A 26,577-nucleotide genomic window follows, 5' to 3' on the forward strand; every position below is an offset into this window, starting at 1 on the left:
AGTCCAGGACCAGATGGAATGCATATACAGCTGAGTTCTATAAGACCTTTAAAGAAGAACTAATACCAATACTCCTCAAATTATTTCATGAAATACAGAGAAAACTTCCAAACTCATTTCATGAGGCTAATATCACCCTGATTCCAAAGCCTGACAAAAACACATCAAAGAAAGAAAAATTCAGACCAATATTTCTAATGAATATAGATGCAAAATTCTCAATGAAATTCTGGCAAATCAAATACAAAAACATATTTAAAAGATAGTGCCCCACTGTCAAGTGGGGTTCATCCTAGGGATGCAAGGTTGGTTCAACATGTGGAAAGAAATAAATAAATGTAATTCATCACATCAGTATACTTAAAGGTAAGAATCATATGATTATCTCAATAGATGCAGAAAAGGCATTTGACAAAATGTAGCACCCCTTCATGTTCAAAACACTAGAAAAACTAGGGATAACAGGAACATATCTCAACATTATAAAAGCTATCTGTGCTAATCCCCAGGCCATCATTATTCTAAATGGAGAAAAATTGAAAGCATTCCCTCTAAAAACTGGAACAAGATAGGGATGCCTTCTTTTACCAATTCTATTTAACTTAGTTCTTGAAACTCTAGTCAGAGCAATTAGACAAAAGAAATTAAAGGGATACAGATAGGAAAAGAGAAACTCAAACTATCACTATTTGCTGATGACATGATTCTATACCTAGAGGATCCAAAACATTCCATCAGAAAATTTCTAGAGTGAATAAATAAATTTGGCAAGGTAACAGGATATAAAATCAACACTCATAAATCAAAGGCCTTTCTGCACATCATTGAGAAATCCTCTGAACAAGAAACTAGGAAGACTACCCCATTTATAATAGCCTCAAAAAAATGAAATACCTGGGAATCAACTTAAGAAAGGAGGTGAAAGACCTCTACAATGAAAACTACAGAACACTAAAGAAAGAAATTAAAGAAGACCTTGGAAGATGGAAAGATCTCCCTTGTTCTTGGATAGGCAGAATTAATATTATCAAAATGACCATACTACCAAAAAGACTGTACAGGTTTAATGCAATTCCAATCAAAATTCAATGACATTCCTCACAGAAATAGAAAAAGCAGTCATAAAATTCATCTGGAAAAGTAAGAGACTCAGATTAGCTAAGGCAATCCTTAGCAAGAAGTCTGAAGTAAGTGGCATCACTATACCAGAACTTAAACTATTCTACAGAGTAATAGCAACAAAAATAGCATGATATTGGCCCCTAAACAGACTTATAGAACAATGATACAGAATAGAGGACACAGAGACAAACCCATATAAATAGTTATTTCATATTAGATAAAGGCACCAAAAACATATTGGAGAAAAGATAGCCTCTTCAACAAATGGTTCTGGGAAAACTGGAAATCCATATGTAGCAAAATGAAATTAACCTCTATCTCTCAACATGCACAAAACTCAAAGTGGATCAAGGACCTAGGAATTAGATCAGAGATCCTGTGCCTAATAGAAGAAAAAGTAGGCCCAAATCTTCATCATGTTGGATAGGCCCTGACTTCCTTAACAAGACTTTTATAGCAAATAAAATTAAGAATCAATAAATGGGATGGATTCAAACTAAAAAGCTTCTTCTCAACAAAAGAAATAATCAGTGTGGTGAAGAGAGAGTCTCTTGAACGGGAGCAATTTTTTACCACACACATATCAGATAGAGCACTAATCTCTAGGATATATAAAGAATTCAAAAATCTTAACATCAGAAAAACAAATAACCCAATCAATAAATGGGCCAAGGAGCTGGACACTTGTTAGAAAAAGATATACAGACTATCAATAAATATATGAAAAAATGTTTAACATCTCTAGCAATTAGAGAAATGTAAATCAAAACCACTCTAAGATTTTATCTCACTCCAGTCAGAAAGGCAGCTATTAAGAATACAAACAACAATTAGTGTTGGTGAGGATATCATACATTGCTAGTGGGACCGCAAATTGTTGCAGTCAATGTGGAAAGCAGTATGGAGTATCCTTGGAAAACTGGGAATGGAACCACCATTTTACCCAGCTATCCCACTCCTTGATCTATACCCAAAGGACTTAAAAATAGGATACTACAATGATGCAGCCACATCAATGTTTATAGCAGCACAATTCATAATAGCTAAATTATGGATCCAACCTAGATACCCTTCAGTATATGAGTGGATGAAGAAAATGTGGTATATAAACACAATGAAATATTACTCAGCATTAAAAGAGAATAAAATTATGGCATTTGCAGGTAAATGTATGGAGTTGGAGAATACAATGCTAAGTGAAGTTAGCCAATCCCAAAAAAACAAATGTCAAATGTTTTCTCTGATGAGTGGATACTGATCCATAATGGGGATGGGCAGGGGCCCAGGTGGAGCTTAGGAGAAATGGAGGAACTTTAGGTAGAACAAAGGGGAGGGAGAGGATGGGAGAGGGCATGGGGTTAGGAAAGCCTGTGGAATGAGATGGACATCATTACCTTAAGCTATGTATGAAGACACAAATGGTGTGACTCTACTTTGTGTACAACCAGAGATATGAAAACTTGTGCTCTATATGTGTACTATGAATTGAAATGAATTCTACTGTCATGTATAACAAGTTAAAATAGATAAATAAATTTAAAAACAATTTTTAAAGAGAGTACAGCCCAGTTCAGATGTGGATTAATGGGACAATATGTCTTAGGCAAAATTATTGATTGAAAGAGGCAAAGTGGATAACACCTGTTGAAATCATGGGTGCTTTAGGTAAATCTAGAGCTAAATATCTCTTTTACCACTGAAGAGCTCATCAGGAGGATTTTTTTTAATATTTATTTTATTTTTTAAATTTTTATTATTGGTTTTTCAAAACATTACATAGTTCTTGACATCATATTTCACACATTTGATTCAAATGGGTTATGAACTCCCATTTTTACCCCGTATACAGATTGCAGAATCACATCGGTTACACATCCACTGTTTTACATATTGCCATACTAGTGTCTGATGTGTTCTGCTGCCTTTCCTATCCTCTACTATCCCCCCTCCCCTCCCTTCCCCTCCCCTCCCCTCCCCATCTACTATAATTCATTTCTCCCCCTTGTTTAATATTTATTTTTTTAGTTTTTGGTGGACACAACATCTTTATTTTATTTTTATGTGGTGCTGAGGATCGAACCCAGCGCCCCACGCATACCAGGCGAGCGCGCTACCGCTTGAGCCACATCCCCAGCCCCAGCCACATCCCCAGCCCCTCATCAGGAGGATTTTATATCAGAAAAAAAAAACAATGTCTATCCCAGAAGGCAGAGGGAAAGAAAAAAGAAAAGGCTAGACCTGCGTTTGAAGCAAAATGAAAGGGACTAATGGGAAGAAAATGTATTATGTTTCCTCACCCATTCCAAGGTTCATGGCTCTGGCACCTAAAATAAATGGAAGATTGACAAAGCTAAAATATTTATTTAATGTTAATTTTACATTCCATGTGAGCCTTCGAAAGTAAAGATCCAAAGAGATAGGGAAAGCTTTATATGTTTATGCTTAAGTTCTATGAAAAGTCAACTGTTGTGTAGAAGTATGATTAGACAAATGTATGAGCTAATGGCAGTAAGCTAGCGGGACCTTAGTATAGGCCTGTGTGTTCAAGTTATTCTTTGTGTCTCCATGTCTTCAGAGACAAGGACCTTCCTCCTGGCATAGGGAGAGTAGTTCTGGAATGATGGTTTTATTACATACTTTAGAGGAAAAAGAGAATTCTTATACAGCCTGCTTCTGCCAAGATGCAGTCCTTTGGGGTGATATGTCCTGAATATCATGAGAACCAACATAAGATGCAAGTTAAAATAATAAAACTGAGACTGAGTCGCATTTAATAGAATAGGAAATATCCAAATGAAGGACAGCACAAAAATATTCCAACAACATAAGATATTCAAAGGTAAGGAAAAATCACGTTTGTGGATGAGCACCTGGCAAAAGTCTTGGTTTTCACCAGTTTTCAGCGACAGAGACCTGAAGAAAGTACGTAGAACCTGCTGAGGGTCACTCACCATCCTGGCCTTATTAGATGATGAGTGAGGCTCAAAGTGGAAATTTGGAATATTGTAACTAAGAGTAGATAGTAGGCCAGAATGTGTAAGGCATATGATTATGGTGAACTTTAAAGGGCTACCAGGGGAGGCTAGATTTAATGTGTATTCTGGGTAGTGTTTTCATTAAAACAAGAAGTAAGAAAACCTAAACTATATTAATAATGTTGGAAACAGAGAAGGGACACTATGGAAGTAAGTGAACATTTGATTTCTTATATAGAAAGAGATGAGACCAGGGACATATTTATTTTTTTTTTATATCTAACAATCTAGAGAAGAATTAATTCCTGCTAAGGCATTGAGCTTGGACATGAATAGGAGATGGCAATGTCCTAGACAGAATTAGGGAATTCAGCAAGGATAAGAAAGAGCAAGATGAGAGCCATAGATAGATGATTTGCACAAAAAGAACCTTTAAAGTCAAAGGATGGCAGGATGACTAATCCAGATGTAAATATTTAACTTTTGATTTTTTGGAACTGGCTCATTTCACTTAGCATAATAGTCTTTAGATCCATCCATTTACTTGGAAATATCATAAAGTCATTCTTCTTTATGGTTTAGTAATCCTGTTGTGTGTATATGTATCATAATTTCTTTATCCATTCATCTGTTGAAGGGCACCTAGGTTGGTTCCATAGCTTATCTATTATGAATTCTTTTAAACATTGATGTGGCTTTGTCACTGTAGTATGCTGATTTAAAATTCTTTGGATATATACTGAGAAGTAGGATAGCTAGGTAAAATGGTAGTTCCATTCCTAGTTTTCTGAGGAATCTTCATACTGCTTTTCAGAGTGGTTGTACCAGTTTGCAGGCCCATCAGCAATGTATGAGTATACCTTTTTCCCCACATCCTTGTCAACATTTATTGTTACTTGTACTCTTGATAATTACAGTTCTGACTGGAGTGAGATTAACTTTCAGTATAGTTTTGATTTGCATTTATGTAATTGCTAGAGATGTTGAACATTTTTTTCATTTATTTTTTGACTATATTTCTTCTGTGAAGCATCTGTTCAGTTCCTTTGTCCATATATTGATTGGATTGTTATTTTTTTGGTGCTATGCTTTTTGAGTTCTTTATATAACATATATAAATTAGTGCTCTATCTGAATTACAGATGGCAATTATTTTCTCCCATTCTGTAGACTCTCTCTTCATGCTTCTGATTGTGTCCTTTGCTGTGAAGAATTTTAGTTTGATGCCATCCCATTTATTGATTTTTTTTCATTTTATTTCTTATGATTTAGGGGTCTTATTAAGAAAGACAGTTTCTAAGCTGATATGTTGGAGTGTTGGGCCTAAATTTTCTTCTAGTATATGCAGGATTCCTGGCCTGATTTCTAGATCTTTGATCCATTTTGAATTGAGTTTTGCCCCACCCATTTTCATAAATACTGTTTCCTTCCAATGTTGTCTTGACCCTATGCCTACACATTGTGCATGACTACTTTTGTGTTGTAAGAACAGAAAACAAAAGGCTCCCAAAATGTAAACCATTTACTGTCTGGCCCTTTATAGCAAAACTTTGCCAAGTCTCATTCTATACCATAAGAGAGGAAGAGCTTACCGAAAAAGGAATGCCAGAAAGGTACCCTGAAACCAACAGGGCATGGCCATAAGGAAGTCAAGAAAGAAGTGGTCTCAAAAGAGCAGTGGAAAGGGATCCAGAAAATATGCACAGGGTGAAGCTCCATGAAGAAGAGCTCTCTGAATGTTATGATTAGGAGGCAGTTAGGTATCATTCTTGGTGAACCAAAGCACCCCCCAAAATGCCTTAGAGATCTAACTCCCATCTTTTTTTTTCCTTCTTTAGTATTGAAATATTAGTTAAATACACATCACTATGCCAGGAGCTATTGGGAGATACCTAAATTCAATCACACATAAAAATTTAGATTATAAAAAGTCATAAAATAGTGCTAGAGATATAATGAAATAATGAGAAAATGTAAAATACTACATGAAATTATTTTTTCATAAGGCAATATGTTACCACATACAAAATACCTGGCTTGGAGTAAGGGCAGTGCATTCAAAGGTCACTGTCAATAAAATGTCAATGCATGCTTTGAGAAATTTGGGATTCTAGTGTAATAGAAATAGTACAGGCAAACTCCTAATATCTTTGTGACCTTGGGACAATTTACTTAATTTGTTTCAATTTTACTTTGTTCATCTAGGATTACTTTGTTCATCTAGGATAATTGGCACCCATTCCATAGAGTATTCTGAAGATGAAAGGAGATGTAAAGCAGTTTATGTGATGTTTGGCATACATTAAGTACTTTGTGAATAGTAATTTCATTTTTATGGAGCTGGTATAAATCTGAATTCATAAATTCAGATGCACACGAATGAATTACTTATTGTCTTTAAGGCAACTTTCTGAGGATTGTCAGCCCATCCCACTTGGCATTTCACCCTAGATGATGTTGGCACTCAATCCTTCTTACACCCAAGGTGACACACAGGGCCCAGGGAAGTTCTATCCATCATCAGTTGCCTGGACATCTAGTTTCTCAGAGAGACATTTTATCCCTCTCCATCTGGTTCCTCTGCATGCAGAAATGTGTTTGAAACCTTTTGTGAGGTCAAGAGCCCATGTCAGCGACCTGGCTTCCCTTACGCCTCACCCAGGCAAGCCTCCCTAAGCACTACCAGCAAGAGCACACAGGCGCTCTTTCTTGCAGACCCAGAAGTTTCTTTCTCGTTTCAGAACTCTTCTCACTGAGCAATCCAAACTCACCCCTGCTCTCCTGCCAGGAAACATATGAATTCACTGGGAATCACATAGTAGTGACAACATTTTTTCTTTTATGGTCTACAAGAATGACTATTTTATTAGTTCAAGCTAAACATTCTTCAATAGATTTAGCTTTTCTCCTTCTTTCATTTTTAAGTCCAAGAAGGTAAATGACTTCAGTCTCTCTGTACTTTTCAAATAACAGAAATCCCTGGGTAAAGTAAATAGAAATAGATTACTTTAGTTTAGGGCAAAGGAAAATAGGAGAAAACAAAATTCATTGAAGTATGTCCACACATTTTCACAATAGTAGAAGTAATAATAATATTTGTTATTTTTGGTGTAACCATTGCTCCTTTCCACCCCTCTTTCCACGTATGTGTTGTCAACGTGCTCCATTGATTGACTAGCTTCAGTTCCCTCTCCCTCCCAGCAGTCTCACTTCCACACCCCCAGCAGATGCCTGTGGGCTTCTTATTACACCACCTCTTCTGTCTTTCTGAAAGTCCTCCCCACCTCAACTTTGTCATGCTGATAAACTCTATTGCTCCTTAACGGTTTGGCTGAGAGAGATCTTGTTGTTCTGCCCCGCAAAATGTAAAACATTATTCTCTGTGTTTCCCCATTGCTTTATATTTAAGGCGCTTAGAATTAGGAGATAGATGAATTTGTCATTCAAACAGATAGTTTTTAAGAGTGAAGGAGGATGCTAGTAGTATTTATGCCAGGACAACAAGACATAAGACAGATTGCCCAGGCAAACCAGGATGGAAAGTTACTTTACTTATCTTTACATTGCTATAATTATTGTTTACTTGTCTATCATCCCATCCCCAAGTAAATAACAATACATAGGTGCACAGTCAGTGAATTACAGGCAAGTGAAGTTCTCAGCACCTGATCCAATAACTGACATATAGTAAACAATCAGTCAGTTCATCAATTTATGGAATCATAGTGGTTTTATTGGAGGACCACATTCTAGTATGACAAAATAGCATAGGCCAAAGAAAAGGATACAGAAGGGCACATTTGAAAGAAATAGCAAATAAACCCTGTGGTAGGACAGATATTTGGGATTTGGAACATAATTTGGGAAGATGTTGTAGAAATTGTGAATCATCATGCCAAGGAATTTTTTTTGCAAGTGGAGTCATAGGGGAAGGTTTAAACACAGGAATAACATAAAGGATAATGGATCATTGTACTTAACATGAATTAGAGAGAGGGGAAAGTAGAGAGAACTTCAGAGAGTATTTGAATAAAAAAACATGAAATAATGGGTGCCTGAGTTAGAAATATTTTCCATTTAACATTTTTGCTTGTTTTAAAAAGAAAAAAATCAAGACCTTTCAAAATTCAATTACAGAAATCCAAATTAGCCTATCTAACTAAAAGGGAAATCGATCATCTCAGCTAACACGAATCTATAAGCAGCGCTGAATCCAGGTTCTCAGTGTCAGTCAAGTTCTTCTTGAAATAGCAATCATCAATTTCCAACCAGCTAGGCAAATCTGTTAGAAAAAGAACATAGTTTCACCAATTATTCCACCAAAAACCCTGAGGAAGTTTGTCACATTGGTTACCTGCCCATCCCGGAATTGATCACTGTTAATGGGAGATGTCAGGCTCTGATTGCTCAGGTCTTGTCACGTGCCCACCTTTGGTAATGGCAACAAAGTAAACCATGTTAAGTTAAGGATAGGGCAAGGGATGTGGGTAGGGGCTTGAATAACTAGATAAAGAAAAAACTTGTTTGAAACGAATATTAGAAAGTAAAACCAATAAAGGCTCTCTGCATAAAGTCTATGGTTCTATTTTTTACTTTTCAAACGATAGTGAGCTCCTCTAGATTATTAAAATCAAATCCCAGAAATAAAATTGAGAGGAAACATAAAATTTATTAGCTTCCAAATGAGGCAAAATAAAGAAATGTATTCACTCCAAAAGACTTTAGATTACATTTATACAAGATATAAGTTGACATTATCATTATTCAATAAGTATTTTTGCTTATTATGATGCTGCTTATCCAAACAAAATAGAAATTGTTATTTCAACTTTCCATCCATCCCATAGATGCAATAGTACAGAAATTTCTGATTACTGATCTTTGAGGAAGCCATAATGGAGCAAGAAGAGAGTTGAAAAAAGCAATTAAAATGGCACCATTTTTAAATTGCATTCTGTTGTTATATATGACTAATTAGAATAATTTTTTTAAATGGCCCCATTTTCGCAGAGTTCCATATGTGGTTTTATTGAAGAGCCAATCGAAAAACTTCTCCATTTTGAAATGACAGGGTCAATGGGTTTGGTAAACATTCATTGGGTTAGCTGGACCATTGATTTGAAAGAATGTGGTATTTCTGTTATGCAAATATTAACAAATACATTTCATAGCATTATGCTGGACTGATAAGAATTTAATCACGTTCACTGATGCCTACCTTACTACATTGTTTTTATTCTTTTCTAGCACGTACCTTTCAAGACCAAGTTTCTGATACAGAAAATAATCTGAACCAAGGATTTAGCTTGACAGAAGCCATCTTTAAAGTGCTGTACCACTGCAATTTTTCTCCACAAACTTTTGGAAATGTTTTTGTGAACTACATGGAAGAAGAACAATTATGGGACTTTTTAAATTACATCCCAGGTATGAGAAATTTACTATTTATAAAAGAAGTATTTTATAGATACTTAAAATGCCTTTAAAGATATTTTTAAATTTTATTGATTTGGTTTTGCTGTTTTTGTTTGTAAAAGTTTACCTTACATTTTTTTTCCAGCATAAAGGCCTCTATTGGAAAACCATTAAGCCATTAGTTCCTGTCAAATTTAATATATTTGAAGATAAAAAGAGGTTGGTTGAGGGTAAAAATTATGTAATGCAGATTTTTTTTTATTTTGAGGAAGTGCTTTACTATAAAAAGTTAGTTTTGTATTTACCAGAGATTATGTTTTGCTGGTGAGCATATAAGACATAGTAAGATATAAAAATATTGTGATTCTTTGGGTACATTTACTCAACAAAATGATGAATGAGACTATTGGTTATTTTTTTCAACTATAGAGGGGATTTATTATTGTGACCATAGTGCCTTTCTGTTCAAGGCAAGCATGTTCTGTGATTTCTTTGGGGCCATATGTTTTCCCCATTATTCTTCTGCCTTCAGCTAGAGAGGATGTTAAAGAGAGGACAGGTTGTATATCTGAATAGGAGGTGTTTATTGTTTCATCCTTAATATTCTGCCTTTAAATTTTCCATATTTAATATCTTGGGAAAACAAAAGATGAAAACTTAGGTAGAGGTTGTTGTGATTATCCTGTTATTCCAGTTATGTCATTTACATTTGGCTTTCAACCCATTAGCTCTCTTTTACGCTGCTTTGGAGCCAACATTTTCATAAAAATAATCCCTAGGCTCTATAAAAAAAAAAGATTGAACTGACTCAAAATCATTCTTTCGAGACTTTCTGACTGTCCTCCAGCTATTACTTGAATATCACTTTAGCTCTTTAAAGGTCATTGTGTTTCATCTTCTTTTGGTCAGTCACTATCCCTGCAAAACAGCAACAGACAACTTTATGTAATGGTTTCAAAAATCTGAATCTATCACTTAAAGATTCTGTAACAATTATCTTCTTTCAAAGTTTTATCTTCTAGTTTCTGTGCATTGCCTCACTGCATCCTCTTTACCCAAAGGTAGTGCTAGCTTCTAGGTAGAAAGATTGAATTAGAAGGTTGTGCTTCTGATGTGGTAATTATTGAAATAAAAGAAAACTCACCTTGGAAGCCCCACCACCCTCTGCCATTTTTTAGTTGTTCTGAGAAAGTTACAGCTATGAAGAATTTAACAAGATTATGAAGTGACCCTCATGTTCCAACCACTATTTATTCTTCCACTGCTAAGTTCTTGGACCACTTTTGACATTCAGCACAAAACTGTCTGAAAATGACCTAGATGGCCTCAGTGGACTTGAGGTGTTGGCAAGAGAAAAGTTTTTAAAATGTTACTAGCTCTTAATGTGTATTCTCTTCATCTACACATTGAGGACTCTTTACTCTAGGAAGTCAGACAAGTCTTTGGAAACAGATGTTACTAGATTCAAGAGCCTTAATTGTATGGGGAGACTCAGTTGTATGGGAAGAATATAAAATTGGTAACATGCCCTTTCTCCACAAACATTAAAAAATATTCTCTGGCTGTTGAATATTATCTGGAACCTGAGAACTACAATGGTCATGAGGGTCTGTCTGTACTTTTGTCTTTTCTCTACTAAAAGTTTATAACAAATTCCCTTTCTGTTGTTGATCATGGTTATTTTAAAAATTCTAATAAAATAATATAATGTATTAATCCATAATGAAATTGAGCCTTACACTGTGACTTCTGTTTAACTTGAAAATATAACATGTTAAAAGTAAATATAGCAGAGATACAATCATAACCCCACAATATCTACCTATTACCAGAAATGCATCCAAGCTTCAGTAAATATAATTTATCTACCCAGATTAATTGCAGTACATTATTAAAAAGCCAATGAAGGTATATTTTCTTCTTGCTGAAACACTGTCAAAAATTTCACTATAGCTTACCCTAAAATGTCATCCTTACTATTTTAGGGTGGAAAAACAAAGATGAAGTAACCAGTATCCTTATTATTGAATAAACCAAGGTTAGGAGTGTTAAGAGATTTATCTAAGATTGTCTACTGTTAAGTTGGACAGAATCAAAGCAAAAAAAAAAAAAAAAACAAACAAACAACAACAACAAAAAAAAAAAAACAACAACAAAAACCCCACAGAACTCCAGACACATTGGCCATGTAATTTCTCTTTACTGTTTTCTAGGAGATTAAATTTTTGAAAGATTTGCTTAGTGAACATATGAGTTCACTAATGAAATATACAATCTGATTTTATAATTAGAAATCCCACACATAACTCCTTAGAATGGACATGAGCTAAGGGGAGACAACAAAAATGATTTTACCCATTGAAAAAGATTATAAAAGAGACAAATACAGAAAATAATTAAACTAAAGACCTAATGTGGACATTCAGAAGGCTAATGTACTCTAAAAGAAATAATTTTGGTGGAAATAATTATAAGCTATCTCTTTAAAGTAGATAAAGTAATTTTCAGTTGGGCAAATGAAATTACCAATGCATAAATTTCCTCAGGTGGTTTTTAAGACAATGCCAAAACAGGCTTGAAAATGAGGAATCTATTTTTAAATGCTGCATATTAAATTATAGTAATATACCCAACAGGTATTGTTTCCTTGGCTCTCAGTATGACATTGCCCTTAGTTTCATATCTGAATCAATTGTCTTAGCTCTCTCCCAGGCTCTGAAAGGAAAATTTTCAACAACTTAGCAAAATTTCCCAATTAAATTTTGAGATACAAAGCATTCACCTGGGTTCTCTGCTCAACTTTCTAAGCCTCAGGAAGGCAACTGTTCTGGAAAGCAGTATGGAAATTCCTCAGAAACCTTAGAATGGAACCACCATTTGACCCAGCTATCCCACTCCTTGGTTTATACCCAAAGGACTTAAAATCAGCATAGTAAAGTGACATAGCCACATCAATGTTTAATAGCAGCTCAATTCACAATAACTAAGCTATGGAACAAACCTAGGTGCCCTTCAACTGATGAATGGGTAAAGAAAATGTGATGTGTGTGTGTGTGTGTGTGTGTGTGTGTGTGTGTGTTGCATGTGCATGCAATGGAATATTACTCATCCATAAAGAAGAATGACTTTATGACATTTTCAAGTAAATGGATGGATCTGGAACATATCATGCTATGTGAAATAAGCCAATTTAAAAAACTAATTGCTGGCCAAATGTTCTCTCTGGTATGTGGATGCTAACTCACAATGGCTGGGGAGCAGATAGGGAAAAATAGAAGTACTTTGGATTAGACAAAGGAGAATGAAAGGAAGGAAGGGGGGATGGGAATAGGAAAGATAGACGATGAATCAGACATTACTTTCCTATATGCATATATGAATAAATGACTAATGTAATTCCTCATCATGGACAACCAGGAGAATGGGAAGTTCTATTCCACATACATATAATGTCAAAATTCATTCTACTGTCATGTATAGCTAATAAGAACAAATTAAAAATATTATAGAAAGAAGAGCTTTTTAGAATGCATGTACAATGCTAAATAGTTTTTTTGTTGATGAAATTAGTTTACAGTAGTTTGTCTTCATATCAGGCAGAGTGATTTTCTCATTCACCTACAAAATAGCTTCATTGTAGTGTGGGTAGATGTAAATTAGCTTTCAAAAATTGGAAGACTGTCTTTGTTCTACATTATAGCTATTTATCCTGAGCCTTTTATTTGGATATCCTTCCAACTGTCTCTATTTTTAATCATTTTTTTTAAAACTTAAAAATACTTTATTGTAGCATAATTTACATACAATAAAGTTCACTTATTTCAAGTGAGTAGTCTCACCCACTGCCCGCACAGGCAAGATGTGCTGTGTTCTCCTACATGTAGTGAGCTGGCTGCAAAATACAAATCACAAGACACAGAAATAATTTCGAGATCGAAGGCAGGTTGGCTCTGCAAACTTAAGGGTCCTGCTTCCACACTAGAAGGAGAGAAAGAGTGAGCCCGCATTTTTATTTTTATATGGGAGATACACAAAGGCTTTTCCATAGAATATTCTTCACCAAATAAGGCAGGGGTGGGCTGTCCAAGCCCAATGGATAATGCCCAACTCTGGAGCTACAGAGCAGCCTCTATGCCCCAGCAAAGACTGAGGTCACATGCTTTGTGTAATAAAGCACAAAATGACTTGCAATGCCAGACCAAAATCTCCTTGACTTCAAGGCTGAGTAGAGGCTATGCAAATAGCTCAGAGGTGGTCCCCCATAGAGGAGTTCAATAAACATGACCAATATGTAAACCTGTGTGACAATAAAGAGTGTTTCCATCATTTGCAAGAGTCCTTTCATTCTTTTTTGTAGTTAATTCTTCTTTCAACTGCCAACTCCATGAAGATACTGATGCACTTCGTATCATAATAGTTTACTTTACATCACTCTCAAATCTCATATAAACAGAAGTCTAGGTATTCTTTTGCATCTGGCTTATTTTGCTTACATTATGCTTTATTAATAGTTTATTTCTTCTCATTGTGGGTAAGTATGCACTGAGTAGTATTTTATTGAATAGTGTTTTCTATTTTATCTATTTGCCAGTTTGATAGACATGTGGATTGTTTCTAGTTTTGGATTATAATAAATAAGTAAACGCTAGTGTACAAGTCCTTGTATGAATTTTCATTTTCCATTGTAAATACTGGACCATATGATAAAGTACATGCTTAACTGCATGAGAAACTACTACCTGCTTTACAAAGTAATCTTTTTCACATTCCTCCCAATAATGTACAAGAATTTTTTTCATTCCATATCCTGGTTGACACTTGAATTGTCTTTTTGATTTTGGTCATTCTAAAGGTAATGTAATGTTATCTCCTGAGTCTTAATTTACATGTTCCTCATGATTTATGACATGTGGTACCTCTTTGTATTCTTAATGGCCATTTGAAAATATTATTTTCTAAAACATCAGTTCAAAACTTTTGTCCATTTACTTATTGAGTTGTTTGTCATACTGAGTTGGAAAGAGTACTTTATATATTTTGGATACAAGTTCTGTATCAGCTACATTTACTGGTGCATTTCCTGCCAAGCTATGGCTCACTTTTTCATCTTCTTAACAAGGTCTATTGCTGGGGAGAAGCGTACTATATACTTGCCTTTCTACTTATCAGATGGTTCATCACTTACTATCTGGTTCCCAGTATTCTTATATACAAAACTGAGACCCTAATTCTGTTCAGATTTATTTATTTTTTTATTTTTATCATCTAAAATCTTGAAGTATCAAAGAAAACTTTAATTTTCTGTGTCAAGAAAGTCTGTTAATATACTTTCAAAATATTTTCAATCATGCTTTTTTTATCAGAAAACCTTATTTCTAATGGTGCCTGATTAGTCAATATCTTAGTAGAATACTTTTTTATACCAAAACTTTTTACTTAGAAACACATTCAGATATAATTTCCATTGCTTTTATAAAACCAAATTAGATTGTTCTTTATTGCATGTAACATCTTCCTTACAGGTAGCCTGAAAAACTCCACTAAATAACTTTGTTCTAGTTGTTCAAAGTTATAGAAATTTTTAAATAAATGGAATTTATTGGTCATTAACAAATTTTAGAAGCTTGTACTGATGAAAATTGATAAACTTAGTATCTTAACCAAAAGGTAAATTTACGTAAACTGGTTTATGTCAGAATTGCTGCTGGTGACCTTAGCTTGTTTTTGAGTTAGGACCATCATTCATCCTCCTTCTAAGGATTCCTGATTACTGTTCTGTGAAAGAAAATGGTAGTCACAGCTCTTATTGATTTGTATGTACTTGGCTGTGAAATACTTGTTATTTTCTTTTTGGGAGTCTTAAATAGAATCATAAAAGTAAAAACCAAGAAAGACTATAAACATCATCTTATCCACCCTCTGTCTTCCCTTCTCATCATTCTATAGATGAGGACACTGGAGCCCTTCTAGATTAAATAAACTTTCCATATTTTTAATGTTGATTTGAAATATTAGAAAATCAGATGGTGATGCATGAATTCTTAAAGTTATATGAATCATCTGAAATTTTCTGTTTCTTTGTTCATTTTAGTTAATTTAATATGAAACACTAAAATTTATATACAGCAGAAAAAAATCAGTGAAAAATTATTATTTTGGATGATACTTTCTTTTGCTCTTCTCTTTTGTTGCTGATAATCAATAATTAATATTTTGGACTTACAGAAACTAGACTTTGGGGCAATTATTGTATTCTCTCTAAGCTATGTGTCTTTGAAACCTAGGCACCCTCTTTAACATTTGGTGAAGAAACTCTTAGAAAGACTATGACACTGCATAACTTGACCACATGTGCCCTCACTTACTTTTTTTCCCTGTTTGCTTGCCATTTCTTTTTTTCTTCCTTTTATATCTGTTTCTTATCCCTGCTATAGCCCCTGGTGGATATTGCTTAATCCTCCAAATATTATCTAGTTCACAAGATGTCTAAGGACCTCATATTAAATGAATATCAGCCTACACTCTAACATTGCAATTAAAAATAAAACAACTTTTATCTTAGGTATTAATAATAGCCAATACTTATATAGTACATACTATGTGCCAATTACTCTTCCAAACACTTTGAATAAATTAATTCATTTAATTTTTAAGTAACTATTTGGGATAGGTATATTATATTCTCTACAATTTTCAATATTTTGACTTTATTTTAAAAGGAATAAATATGTCTTTTAACAAAAAGAAATAGAGATTGTCTATCTTCTTTGAATTTTCAGAGAACAAAAAATATTTAATTCATAGCTCCAAAGAGTTTAACCAAAATGCATATGAATTATTGATACAGGAAAAAGGCTTCTTTATGCCTTTCAAAGAATTCAAGTTTTGAAACATCATCAAAAAGACAGTGAATTTGGGCTGGGATTGTGGCTCAGTGGTAGAGTGCTTGCCTAGCATGGGGCACTGGGTTTGATCCTTAGCACCACATAAAAATAAAATAAAAATATTGTGTCCACCTAAAACTAAAAAATGAATATTAAAAAAAAACAGTGAATTATATCCTCCACTATTTCCATAAAGAACAATATCTCATCATCTGTTGGAAGTATTATGTTTGAAAATTAACCTCTCAGTACTGGCTATTACCAAGATCTTCACCATGGAGCTTCTGTTAAAAAGTTATTCTTAAACAAACCAGTCATTTGATAAAAATCACTGGGGAACTTGAGGTCGGAGAAAGCATGCAGTAGTTTTTCTATATTGGTTCAAGTATTAGTCTCAGGACTTTCAGTCATATTGAAAACCAAACAAACAAAACTTTTTTATGAAATATATCACATAAGTCCTGTATGTACATCATGGGTAATACATATAAAGATGGTGGGAAAGCAGGAGAGCAGGGGAGAAGTAAGAAAGGAGAAAAGAAAGAAGGAAAAAAAAGTAGAGAGGAAAGAAAGAAAAAAAATGATGTGAAATTCCATCAGTTGTTGAAAATTATCATTGACTTAAAAGAGTACATCTTTTAATTATTGTATGTATTTTTAAACAAAAATAGAATGTCATTTTCTAACCTAATTTTATTTTTTAAATACACAACATATGTCCTTATAGTACAGATATTTTATCTGTACTATATATGGACCTAATTGAACAACTCAAACATTATTGTACATTGGATAGTTTTTAGTCTTTCATCGTATCCTTTGAATATTCTTAATTAATTTCTTAGGATAAAGTGCTACAGAAAGGAAAAATAAGTAGTCACCAGGTAAATAAAATGTTAAGGCTTTTGATATTATTTGCCAAGTTGTAATCTAAGAAGGTCATGCCATTTATATTCTACCAGCAGTATCCAAAACTACCAGTAGATATTGTTATTTACTATTATTTTAATTTTCATTTATTATCAGGAAGAAGTTTCAAATGTTTTATGAGATGATTATCAATTATATGATTTTTTGGGTAAAATTTCCTCTCTTTCCCTTTATGTTTAAACTAGATTATTGTGAAACAGTATTCCCAGTTGAATGAGGTACAACCGATTGCCTGATTCTGCTAACCATAACATGCCTTCTGATTTTAAAGCCTCAGTGTGCATGGAGTCTGAGCCAGAGGTCATTCGATGCTTGAGGTTGGCACTGATTGACGCTGTCAAGGACATTGTCCAAAAGGTGATATCTATGATGAACTGTGAGAAAAACTGTGAAACAAACCTAAGCAAGCACAGTATTCCTGATGGTTTGCTTGAGAGCATTCCAAAAGAATGGAGTTATACTCCAAAGGAAACCAAAAAAAAAGATTCAAGCAAAGGTAAGTATACTTGTTTTCCTAGAAAATATCCCCTAAAAAAGCAATATTCCAGGATATTTAGTTAAGTAAAAATCTAAAACTATAAGACTGATAAACCATATTAATCTTTCTTCCTCCAAGTATATCTGGGAAAACTGGAACAAGGAAACTAGAGATGCAAATGACTCAACTGGTCATCTTTTTTTAACAGTTCAAAATTTTCTGTGATATTTTGTTTTTGTATTAGTATTCACAGATTAGTCACATGTTGTGGACTAAATTTCTCTAAATCTATTGAGTAATCTAGAATTTGTACTTTCAGGAAAACTACTCTGATATTCAGTTTAATTATTCTTCCTTTTAAATTTTTCCCCTGAAACCACCAATTATTACTTTTTCTTCTTGTTAACACTCCTACATGCATAGCTTTTAGGTAAAAAATAGCATTGAGTTTGGTAACTACATGTATTTTCTGACAGGGCATTTTCCCCCAGTCCCTGTAGTTCTGAATTGAGACTTTGTTTCTGTTCAGAACAATGCATCCACCAACTACATTTAAGAACCATCAGTTTACATTATTTATTTATTTTATTAACTAAGTTCTCTCTTAAATGTTTTCTTCCTGTCTACATGTAGGAAAATTTCCAGAATTTTCACAAAATTCCCTTGAAAGTATATTAAATATTAGTATTTGTGAATCTTCTTTTGGTTTTCTACAATACTTTTTCCTTTCATATTCATCTCTAAGAGAATTTTTTTTACCATCTCTAAGGAAACTTTCATCAATACTTCAGGAGAACCCACAAAAGTCAATTGAAGGGACTGGTCTTTCTTTGATTCTCCTCCATGAGATCCTAAGTAATGTAGCTCTTATTCAGCGACCTTATATTACAAACTCAATCAATTATCTATCTGTGACCTTTCATAGTAATGCTTTAATTCTGCCCAAGCCCTATTAAACTGCCTTTGAATCTAGTAAAGCCATTTAATTGAAATTGGAAAATGTCACCTTTTCATTACTTAAGTTCTTCCTTGCCTAAGAGTTGTTGCCATCTCTCCTTCATTCTAGCTTTGGATATTTCATACATTTTGAATAAAGCAGGGGCATGATCTATAGTTAATGTGCCATGCCATATGAGTGGCACTGTTTTTGCTTGTGGCTTTCTGTTTGTGAAATATTTTGGTTTCTAAGAAGCATTTTAGAATATCTGTGTACTGTTTTAAAGAGTTTCTTGTTCCCCAAATGCTTATTTTACATGGATACCAGTTATTAGGGTCTGCCTTACTCAATAACATTTTTCATAAAATTATCACTAGAAGTACAATATATAGCCAGTCACAAAGAGGTGCTGGATCTCATGAATACATAAAAGAAAGTGACTTTATGAACCATATTTTGCATTCTAAGTGGATATGACACTAGGGGAACACCATTGATCTTCATTTCTGTCCTCTGAGTACAGAAACTCTTAGATTAGCCCTGCTCAACCTTTATATTCACTCCTTATCCACACTTTTTTGCTTTATTCCTTTATTTTCATTGCTAATCCACACTTCTGTGGTTGAGAGTAAGCCCAAAATATTATCATTTATTTTAAATTTCACAGGAGAGAATTCACACTCACATAATTTTTATTATAGTATCATTATAATTGTTCTATTTTATTATTAGCTATTATTAATTTCTTACTGTGCCTAATTTATAAATTAAATTTATTATAGTATATATGTATGGCAAAAAACATAGCGTATGTGTTTTAGCCATCCACTGGAGGTCTTGGAATGTATCTCCCTTGGATAAGAGTTAGGGGACAACTGTAAAAGACAGAGATTATTTATATGCTGGACATTAAGTCATCTATTCATTCAATAGGTGACTCATAAATATATATGAGGCTCTGTATTTATAGTTAGAGATAAGCTATATATGTAATATCTTCTCTTGGTCCTTGGAGACTAGTATAACTATTTCAGAACGGGTGCAAACACCTCAGGAGTGTTTTTTTTGTGTATGGGAAGAAAAGATTAAAAGTTTGCTAAAGTCTCACTTGAAGATTGTCACTGGAACCCCTCTTCAGTCTGGGCGAACAACTTATATGTTAGGGACAATAGGTGAGGAGGCTCAAGTGGGCAGGAGCACAATATTAAGGAGAAGTAATAGGCAGGGAAACCTTATTTCTTCTTTAGCCTTCTGTGTACACACCTTGGCTTTGTAGAATCTGGTATTAACAAAATTAATCCTTGAAATACTCAAGAGATCTTAACATATTCCTGAAAATCGACAAATCAGTTATAGCTTAATACTGGGAAGGCAGTGAAGAGCACAAAGTGACACAGATAAAAGTCTCACATTTATTTTGATTGCGAATATGAGCTCTCAGTCATATCATAAAGTAAAACAATAAGGATCTAATCAAATTTGGCAAAAAAGATAAAAAAAATTTAAATAGAAAGAAAGAAACCTGTAGGAAAATGATTTGAAATATGGCTTCCCATCCATTATTGTGAAATGTGAATCCTTTTTAAGTGAGTGTTGTGCCTTGAGCTATTAGCTAAAGATAGTTTGAAGTTGTCTTGATTAGCAAAATGATTTCAAAACCAAGCATCTGAAACCTGAAGATAAACCTCTGTAATTTGTTCAACAGTGTTTTAAGTCAAGTTATAATCATCTTCTTCACAAAATTTGTGTAAACAATGATAAATGTCTTAAGACATTTCTTGTGAGAATTCAAACCTATTGAAAGACAAATAGCCACTACCTTAAGGGAACATTTGTCCTTGACATAGTGAAAATGACAGAGCATGGTAAACAGTATGATGACAAACTAAAAGACATTCCTTTATTTCTTTGTCAGCAGATATCATTACATAGCAACACTGAAGATTTAAAGAAACAAATGTAAATCATACAGGGGAGCTTTACCATACAGTTGGATGAAGATTGAGATTGTTCTGACGTAGCTCAGCTTTTAAGTCTTTGGTTCCTTGTATTTCAAAAGAATGGATACACGAAGAACTAGTTTTATTTTTGTTTTGCTTCTTTGACAAAAATTAAAAGAAAGATGTACCTGTAAAGAAATTTTCTCAACAGTAAATTACTTTTTCAAAATTAAAAAAAATGCATTATGGTAAAATCATTGGAGCAATTGCTTCAATGGAAATAGTGGATTCTGGAGAGTGGAAGCAGAGGAAGTACCATAAGGGACATGCATCCATGTCACTGACCTCATGCAGTGTTTAGAAGGATATTGGTGACAGAAATATGTAGAATGCTATAGGAAGTCAGCAATTTAGTTTATTTTGTAAAAACTAGAGATTATACTAGTTTTGTGAAAACCAACATCACTTATAAAAATATCATATCTATATACTTAAGAACTTAGACATAGAATTTTCTAATGTATTTAAAGATACTTCGAATGAAGAGTTTCTATAATCCTTGAACCATTTTCTTAAAAATATACAAATGAGCCAGGCACAGTGGTGCACAACTATAATGCTAGTGTCTAGGGAGTCTGAGGCAGGAGGATCACAAGTTCAAGGTCCGCCTCAATGACAGGTAGAGCTGTCTCAAAAAGAAAAAGAAACAAAACAAAACTGGGGTTCAGCTCAGTGGTAAATAACCCCTGAGTTCATTCCCCAGTACCAAACACACACACACACACACACACACAAATGAAATATATTTTCAATTTGTAAGAATAAATAATTAATATTATAGTCAATGGATACTAATTATTCAGATTTCAACAACAGCTTTGCCTGATTGCTTTTTAAGGCTGAAAAACAAACTTCATGCGTTTGTAAGCACAGCTAATAATATACCTGCTTCATGCTCCATGTGGAGATACATATGTATATGTTAGTGGTAGTAGTTTTTTCAACTATGACAGTCACTAAAACAATGTACAGAAACAAACTGAACTGAGAACCTGACCTTTGTACTAATCCCAGATTTTAAACATAAAAGCATATTAAATCACATTATCATCATCTAAAAATTGTTATTTTGTACAATTAATAGATGATATTTTAATAATTAATTTAAAGACCTTATTTTGTCTTTACTTCATTTGTTGTGAATATCCTCCTCACACGTTTTATAATCCACAAATATATTACAGTAGTTCATGTGTAAGAAGGAAGAAATGATAAATTCATAAATGTACCAACCATATTGGGTTCATTACAAGATACACATTTTTTCATACTTTGAGAATTATGAAATTGGCATGGTTTCTAATATTTTACATATAAATGAATTAGGAAGAAGTCAACTTATTTAAATAAAGACATAAAAATGAGTGTGAGACAGTGTTAAAAGATTCCTCCCTGGTATATTGTTAACCTCATCATAGATTCAGAGCCCTTGTGATTAGCTGAATAGATTTATTCATTTATCATCAGCTTGAAGGTTCTGATCAGAATTTGCCTTAAGCTTTAATGATGTGTTTGGGTATTTGAGTACCTGGAGCCCACAGAGTTTATAAAATAGCAGAAGTCTAGGTGTAAAGAGAGTTGGTAATCTTTACCTGGTATCTACTTAGATATTTAAATGTTTGCTCAGTGCCTGTGCTTACACCCTCTTTAGAATAGAGGAATATAAGATGCAATGATTGAAGTCAAATAACTGACAGTAGAATAGGGAGTATTGAATACAAACGCATAAAGAACAATAATAAGACATTTAAAATAATTTAACAACACAAAGAAGAGAGGTCACAAGGAAGTTTTTGATTTTGCTTTTATCTATATTTTAAGATCCATTGAAACATTCATTTGCATAAAAAGAATACACTTATTGAGGAACTCTTTTCTACAGGCACTAAAGGAGGTGCTTTCACATTCTTGGGAAGTGCACTGGCAGCTCTGTGGAGGCCTTGGGGAGATTTCTCCTGTGCTCTTCAGCAACTTTTAATACAGATGTAAGACAACTCACAAAGACCTAAATAACAACATGACATAAATAATAGAGATAATAATACAAAAGATGATGCAGCATGGTGCATTATTGGAGCTGACTACCAATATCCATATGACTGTCCATATGACATATGGACATAGGGATATTATATTCAAATAAATTTATTAAAGGGTATAGGACTTCAAAGAATTGAAGTATACAGGTAGGTGAACCATGAAGAAAGGGGGTATTTATTCCATTGAGAATGATAGATATTCACAACCCTGAAGCAGAGGTAAAGTGTATAGAAGGTCTTAAAGAGAAAGTTGGTAGAAACAGTATGACACTGGGCTATGAAAGTTGGTAGAAACAGTATGACACTGGGCTATGAAGCATTTTGAAAATCAAGCTTTGAAGTCTTATCTTGCTCACCAGTGGAAAATAGCTAAAACAATTGTAGCAGAGAAATTGGATCATAAAAATTGAATTGTATATGAATCCACTGTAATGCCAGATTCATGGGACCCCAATAGACATCCAGGAGCTGAATCCAGTGCAAGCACACAAGAGTCTTTATTGCAAGCTCGAGCCTGGACTCACAACCGTTTCCGACGCAGTGGTCCCAGGGAGTGAGTCCCTGTCCTCTGTTCAGTGAGGATTTATAGGTTTTGGGGGGATACTCTTATGGGTCACAACATCACACAGCAAATCATTTCACACTGCAGGAAAATCAAACAACAACTCTTAACATTGATTAGCACATTCACTGGTGGGAACAAGTTGGGTAGGGGTGATTGGTTAGTACAAGAGGGGGTTTCCTTTGAACTGATTGGTTTAAGCCATGAGGGGTGTATGTGCTAAACTACATGGTTTCCCAACATGTTATCAACCACCATAGACTACTGGGGGGTCATGGGGCATCCCAGGTATTTTCCCTGTGTCATGCTGATTGGTCGTTGCTAGGGGGTTGCTATGGGTCCTCACCTAGCCTAACTGAGTTAGGGACACCTGGTGCCACAGATCTCTCCCATTATTTACAGACAACTCAGCAGGGTGGCTATCTGCCAAGGAGTGCTCTGTTGGTTTTTCCAAGGACAAGGGTCATGTCCCCTTTCTTGGACAGGCTTTGCTCTGAGGTAGAGGCTGGTTTCTCAAAAATGGAGTCACATCAGTTTCTCACCACTACTGTGGATGAATTTGGATTTACAGTGCAGAGGAGGGGCCGGACATAGCCTGGAATATGGAGATAAGTCAGGAGAGTATGTCCATTATCCAGGTGCCATTTGTGAGGAAGAGCTTGAAGTAGGGCGAGGTTGGTCTCAGCAAAGATAAAGAGGATTTCAGAGACAGCAGGGTAGGAAGATTTACCAATGGTGGTCACTGGTTTTGTATGAAGTATCAACAGGACGTGTGGAAGGAAAGAAGAAAGGGAGGGAGGAAGGGAGGGAGAGAAGAGGAGGGCCAAGTAATTTGGAAGGAAGACAATAATGATTATATTGAATTATTGGTGACTCAGAAAGAGAAATGCAGTGCCCAAAAAGGAGCTGGAGCTATAGGATTGCAATCAAGAATGGTTCTCAACTCAGGGTGATTTTGCTCCCAGAGGACATCTGGCAGTGCCTGGAGCAGTTTTGGTTGTCACAATTGAGGGGAATGTTACTGGCCTTTAGGGGTAGAAGCCAGGCAGAAATGCTGCTAAACATGCCTCATAGGGCACCTCATCCCAACAAAAACTTATCCAGCCCTGAATGGCAATTGTGCAGACAGAGAAATGTCAATCTAAAGAAATATCAATATATCCTTCAGAGAAGTAGCACCAAGCAAAGGAGAACACATAGAATCACCAGCCAGAGGTTAAGGACTGCTCAGAAAATACCCACATTTAAGAGGTGTTGGTAGAAAGTGTAACTGGCATGGGACACAAAGAAGCAAAGAAAAATAGTAGAGGTAAATAAAAACGAGTTTATTGGTTCAATATTCAACCAATATTGAATAACTTAAAAATGAGGTACTATGTGCTAGGGATACAGTAATGACCTTCTGGAGCTTATATTCTAGTGAAGAGTGACAGATAATGAATAGGTAAAGGATATAATTATAACAGGTAATTATAAAAAAGACAACACAACAGGGTCCCATGATAGCAAGGAAGAGTAAGAAGGGACTGCTTTGAATGGGATTTGAATGGGATTTGAAGCAAGTTCAACTGAGAGGGTGACATTTAGGCTAAGAATGAAGAGAAGAGGAGCCAGTCCTGAAAAGAGCAGGGATGATTCAAAGTTCCCCAGGGAGGAGGAGAAATTCTTACAGGAGACTCAGAAGTATCAAAGGCTACTGAGGTCCAGCAGGAATGCATTTGCATTTGATAATTAAGGGAGGACATCTAGGGTCCTCAAAGCTGCAGCAGTCTTAAAAGATAAAATAGAAGTTATAATTCTGAAATTTCTAATCTTCATTTATGGAAGGAAACAGAAAAGGCAAGTTTGGGATTTGGGGGACTTTAGGTAATGCTGCAGGAGATCCCAGTAGAGTTCTGTAGGAATATGTCAAGCACTTGCTCTTCTCAACAATTTTCTCCATGAAAATTAGACATCCCCACACAACACAAAACCATGCAGTGATAGAATGCAAATGCTAATATTAATCATACCTTTTCTGTCTTTTCTTCCCCAGGCTTCACAAGGCTTGCTGCTCAGGCAGTATCTATTGTAATCAGCAAGTTACCTACGGTGATTGCATGTTTGCCTCCCCCAATTAAATACTTCTTTTTTTTGTCTGAGAGGAAAATGTCAAAAAACTTTGTTGAATTGAAGATAGCTGGCCTGCTTGTCTGGAACTTGATTGTACTTATACGTCGCATATTTAAAGATGGAAACGCAGTAAAACTTTTAACAGGTGCCTCCCTTGACAGATGGAGTAAAGAGAAACTGGGTTTAATTTGTGTGTGTTTGGGTAGCATCATAGGAGAGCAAAGTAGCCCTAATCAAATGACCCAAAAAGTCATACAAAGCATTGAGCAACAAAAGCCCAAATGGATTGAACACCAGTTGTTGAAAGCAAGGAAATTGAGCACTGAATGGTAAGGCAATGTTTTTCTCTCACTGAATTCATCACATACTTTCACAATAACAAAATTACCAGAACACAACCACAACAAAATCTTATCAGATGGGCAGCATTGGTCATTTGGCTAAATTCATGGGAACTTTGATGAGGATAGGAAAAGATAAGTATCCCACTAAACACTACTGTTAAGTGTTCCTTGTCTTCTTAAAATTTGAATCCCATTGATACACAAGAACACTATACTTGTTGAGTCACCATCTAAAGGTTTCCGATTAAAAGGGTGGAAGTTACACCCAGAAGAATTTAATTTCATTCCTTTTCAGTGTATAAACAGGTATCTAGTGGATATGAAGTGTTTTGTAAGTGGAGTGGGCACAGAGATTAAATTAAGAAGGAATTAATGGATATGAAAGCCTTTTTATTGCTTTTTGTGTACCTGATTGTCAAAAAGGTACACATTTTTCATCTGGTAATATAAGAATCCCAGAGGGCAAGTAGGGCATATCACACTCAAGCTATAAACACACCCAGCTGTTCCAATATGAAAATGTCAGCCTTCTCATAGGTTTGTCACCAAGAGCTAAGTGATTTGTGGTATTGCAAAGAGTTTTAAGGGTCCCTGATGAATTTAAATATGTACATAGAGCTTTCCTGTTTTAAAATTAGTCTTTTGGTATAGAGTTGCATGATACTGATAAAGGAATTCCGGCTCAGATGGTCTACAGATCACTAAGTTAGCCCTTTTTTTAAACATCCACATACACTGTCCCCATTCTGTTAAAGTATATTCATGTTGCTAGCAGATAT

The 26,577-nt window shown here is 34.7% G+C and overlaps 1 protein-coding gene across 7 annotated transcripts in view; it reads left to right on the top strand.

Moving 5' to 3' along the window:
* Kiaa0825 (KIAA0825 ortholog) overlaps positions 1–26,577 on the top strand; it is a 369,653-nt gene that overhangs the window by 149,373 nt on the left and 193,703 nt on the right. For 6 of the 7 annotated variants that reach the window (XM_071612406.1, XM_071612405.1, XM_071612408.1 and 3 more), the window contains 3 exons: positions 9,345–9,524; positions 17,598–17,822; positions 25,378–25,783. In XM_071612406.1, coding sequence (XP_071468507.1) covers positions 9,345–9,524; positions 17,598–17,822; positions 25,378–25,783 — 811 coding nt within the window. Of the gene's footprint in view, positions 1–9,344; positions 9,525–17,597; positions 17,823–20,659; positions 20,721–25,377; positions 25,784–26,577 lie in introns of those variants that run through there. The other variant, XM_071612410.1, reaches the window with a different exon arrangement.

The sequence above is a fragment of the Marmota flaviventris genome, chromosome 5 (genome assembly GCF_047511675.1).
Source record: "Marmota flaviventris isolate mMarFla1 chromosome 5, mMarFla1.hap1, whole genome shotgun sequence".
NCBI lineage: Eukaryota > Metazoa > Chordata > Mammalia > Rodentia > Sciuridae > Marmota > Marmota flaviventris.